Here is a 4473-nt window from a genome sequence, read left to right on the forward strand (position 1 = left end):
CAGAGCTCACCTGTCCAGATCTGGAGCTCACCCGTCCAGTCATGTTGTCTTGCTAATGGAGAGCAAGTTCTTTCTGTCTTCACCTCTCCAACACTGGGATTACAGACTCGAACAATCACACAGGTTTTTGTTTGTTTGTTTGTCTTTTGTTTCTGTGTGAATACTGGGGTTCTAAATGCAGGTCGTCAAGTTTGCACTTCACTGACTAGGCCGTGCCCGCAGCCCCTCCAGGGCACATTTGAAAGTAAAAGCAGGAACCTTGTAATTCATTTGCGTTACTTGATCCCCAGGACAAGAAAAATTTCCCAAATTATTGAATCATTCTTAATATTGAAGTCATAAACTCGAAAGTCAGGGACACATGGTTCCCACTTGTTTAAATCAAAAGGGAAAGGTTCTCTCCAAAACCTGCTTTTCTCTAACATAGGGCGCAGCATGTTTGCACTTGTATACAAGCACACACAAACATATGCATGCACATGCCATCTCATATGAACATGTGCAGAGGGCAAAGTCCCTAGAGAAAAATTTTGATAAAGGTCGAACTTTTTATGTTTCTTCTTCAAACACCAAAAAAATTAATGCATAAGAAACTGTTGCTGATTCATATAAGGAGGACGGCATTTTAATGACCCACTCCCAACACTACACTACCCTTTCAAAATAAAACATACCATTCTCAGGTTATAAAACCACTAGTCACAAGCAAAGTTAAATTTACCTAGACACAATTTGTAGCAAAATTAATTTCAGTTGTCTTAAAGATCCATGAGTTTAAAATGCAGCAATAAAAAATAAATAAATAAATAAAATAAAAAATAATAATAAAATGCAGCAATAAAAGTTATTGAAAAAGAAAGTTTAAACAAAGGGGAAAAAGTCACATAAGGCATAAAACAACAACAAAAGGGTTTGATCATATAAAAATGAAAACCTTTAAAGAGCAAGATAGAACTTAATCCAAATTATAAATATAAGGCAACATAAGACAAATGTAAAAAGGACCCTAACCCCACCAAATTATTAGGAAATATTTTAAGCCTTCTAATGTACTTTCTCAAAGAAGACGATATTCCAACTGAAACTTTGCAAAGAATGAAAACTGCCACATATAGAAGAGACACCCAAATGAATAATAGTCTCATAAGATCAAAGAAAAACGTTCCATCTCAACTAACAAATGGATAAATTAAAGCTAGCACCAGGCTGCCACTGCATCTGCCCATACCAGTTCCAGAGGATGTGACTAGCCAGTGATCATGTGGGTCTACCCCATGATATTTGTGGAAACAGAAATAACCACAAACTTTAATGAAAGTGATCAAGTTTTATTAAAATGTAAAATATGCACACGTTCTGACCTAGAAATACTTGTTTCTGAGGACTTCTCAAAAGAAGTTAAAAATTATCAGTCAAAAAATTAGAGCTTTCATCTCTATTTAACAAGGCCTTTTTTTTTTTTGGTGATGAAATAACCCAAAACAACTGAATATCATTCAGAAGGTGCTTCGTTAAAGAAATTATGTATAACCTATGCTGGAGAGTATTGTTGGACTGGGAAAGCCTTGCTTTGATTTTCTCATCTATAAAATCAAAATAATAGGGGTACTTAATGACACATATATACTTATGCAAATTTACAACACTTGCTCAAAATCAGAAGTACAGAAATAAAGATGATCCTCAGAGTTTATTTGTATCGTCGAAGAAAAAAATAAGAAGTTAAACATGACATTGCAAACACAATCACCACTTTTTTAATTTTTGCAATTAAAAACAAGAAAAAGACCAAAGGGGGGAAATTCAACAGGAAACAGGAACAGAATATTGAGTCACTAACGACAAACGCTCATGGCTATCGCCACAACAAGGAAAAGGCAGTGTCAGGAAAGAACTTCCTTCAATTGAAGCTCCTTTGATACGATGCCTTCTGTATTCAGAATAACCAAGCGGGCTGCTACAGACACCCAGCAGGACAGGCACCTGGAAGAGGGTCGTGACTGTGTGCGGAGACATATCGGGTAGTGAGGGACATGGGGTAAGGGGAGGGTACAGAATGGAGGGAGTTTAGGGTAGGGCAGCTAGACCTTATAGAGGAAATTCCTTTAGAGAGATCAGAGAAAGCTTGGGTTATAATACTGACTTCTCACTTATTTTCTAGGGAGTTCAAATTGACTTTGTTTTAAACCAATCTCTTCATTGAAGAAATGAATATTTCTTCGTTGAAGCAATGAGATCATGTGCACATCAGGCCCAGGACTAAGGGCTCTTGCTCTCTAAGAACAGCTTCTGGCCATCTTGTGGTGCTGGGACCCTTCCTCTCTTTTCCTTTCTCCCATTCCCCAGCAGTCTGTGCCCCATCCTCCTTCCTTCCCAGGCCTTAGAGCGGAAACTCTGGTCCTAGGACCTTCAATATCTTAACTTAGTCCAGCCTGCCTGCTTGTAATTTCCTATTTATTGTGATATGAATTCCTTCTGCATTGAAATGATTTCACTCCTAGCCAAAAAACAAAAAACAAAAACATGCTTTGCTTTCAAGCATTTAAACTCACACACAGCGGGGGGGGGGGGGGGGGAGAACTGAGAGAGCACTAGCTTCTTACTTGGCACAATCTTCTAAATAAGAATCCAAGTGTCACAGTAGATCCTGTACAAAATACAAGTTTTGTTCCAAAAGAAAGAAAACTCCCAACACCAAAATGGTAAGAGAATATAGTTGTAGGTATTTAACAATATCAAAAGGAGTATATTTAAACTATATTGACCTTTTAAAATACCTTTAAAAGACACAGGACAAAATAATCTGTCTCTTTGTAAAAAGCCAAGTCACTGGAGACACAATGAGATTATCTGGAAGTGTCTTGCTTGCCAGCAGGCGACTAACTGTCCACTGCAGCAGGTCAGATGGAAGTACCTTTTGACTTAGATCACCAGATTGCCACACTAAGTGTCCAGAGATAACTCTATGTTATTGTCCTGGAAGACAAGTTCAGAGTCTTCAAAATTCCTCTATGACTGTTCATAGATCGAGAATGAGCAGGATTACCCAATGGGCAGAACTCACACGCTCTGGGGCCTGGGCTCTCTCCCACCGCCATTGAGGAGGTCTGTGAGTTCTGCGATGTACTTGATGGTGTACTTGAGAGTCTGTATCTTGGTGAGCGGCTGGCCTCTCTGGCTGTAGACAGGGGGCAGGTAATTCCGGAGTGTGTGGAGGGCATCTGCCAAGGTCCGCATCCTGAGTTTCTCTCTCTCGCTGGCCTTGCGTCTCCGCTGGACAGACATCTTGACTTTGCTGCCTTTCTGGCCTTTGTGGCCACCAGCGGCTTGTAGGTAGGCAGGTTGGAAAGCTAACAAGCTGTAATCCAGCTCTACCAGGCCACCAGCCCCGTGGCTGCTGTAACCATCGCTGCCTCCAGTGCTGGCCCCACCGTGCCCACAGGGCAGGGCCACCCCAGAGTAGGACTCCAGAGAAGGAACTGGGGAGAGGCTCTGAGTGGGGGATGCCTGACGCAGCTCCAAGGGCCTGGCTCCGCTTTTCCAGTCCCAGGAAGCCAACAGGCCGACGGTGTCAGAAGAATCCAGGCCATCTTCCAGGTTGAGGAAAGTCTCTCCCAGGTTGTCCATACCCCCGAGGCAGCAGGGAAGGACTTCTTGGCAAATGTGAAGGAAAGTTTTGCTGCCCTGGCCAGAGACCAGCTCTCTTTTATGATGGTAGGGGATCAGGAACAAGGTGGCAAAGGGGCCCCTGGTAGAGGGAGTTCAAAGGAGGAACCAAGGACCAAGATGGAAAATGAACTCCTCAGGTGTCACTTTCTTCTCATTGATAATTAGCATCTTCCAGCTAAAATGTCTTTAAACAGACCGGCCTCTGAGAGAAGAAAAAAGGAATTATCTTGTTGTAACTAAACCAATTAAGTCTGCATAACCAGGTTTAGCATCGTCCTGTGGAACTCATTAATGGGGAGCCAAAGAAAACAAACCTGGGCATCTGTAGCAAGGAGGGGCTCCTGGGGGGACTTTGGTCCAGGAGCACCCCCATACACACACACACACACACACACACACACACATACACCTCAGGGATATTTTAGAGTAGATGGGGTGATTGTTGGAGAAGTATGGGGCTGGGACAAAGCAAGTCCTCTGAGCTTTGATTCCCTCCTGTGTCAAATGCAGGCAATAATAATGGCTCCTATTTCCTGGGGCTGCCACGGGCTAGCACGCAGAAGATTCTGATGCTCACTTCTTTCTCCACTCTAGGTTAACTGCCCCGCATTTTAAAAAAAAAATACCTATCCATAGAAGGACAAACCAGCACATTTAGTAAGCTGGGAGTCTTAATGAGCAGGAAATATTCTTCTAGAAGCATAAGGAAGAAAAAAGCAAGCAAACAAACAAACAAACAAAACAAAGTGAAAAAAATCCTTGCTTTAAATGGTCACACTGGAATCCCTGTAGCAAGCAGACATC

At 42.1% G+C, this 4473-nt stretch overlaps 1 protein-coding gene across 1 annotated transcript; it reads right to left on the bottom strand.

Annotated features, from left to right (window-relative positions):
- Positions 1-3060: 3060 nt before the first annotated feature.
- Positions 3061-3627, bottom strand: Msgn1 (mesogenin 1). Its single transcript, XM_075982080.1, has one exon. It carries the CDS (start codon positions 3625-3627, stop codon positions 3061-3063), a length of 567 nt encoding a protein of 188 aa, XP_075838195.1.
- Positions 3628-4473: the final 846 nt, after the last annotated feature.

The sequence above is a fragment of the Microtus pennsylvanicus genome, chromosome 8 (genome assembly GCF_037038515.1).
Source record: "Microtus pennsylvanicus isolate mMicPen1 chromosome 8, mMicPen1.hap1, whole genome shotgun sequence".
Taxonomy (NCBI): domain Eukaryota; kingdom Metazoa; phylum Chordata; class Mammalia; order Rodentia; family Cricetidae; genus Microtus; species Microtus pennsylvanicus.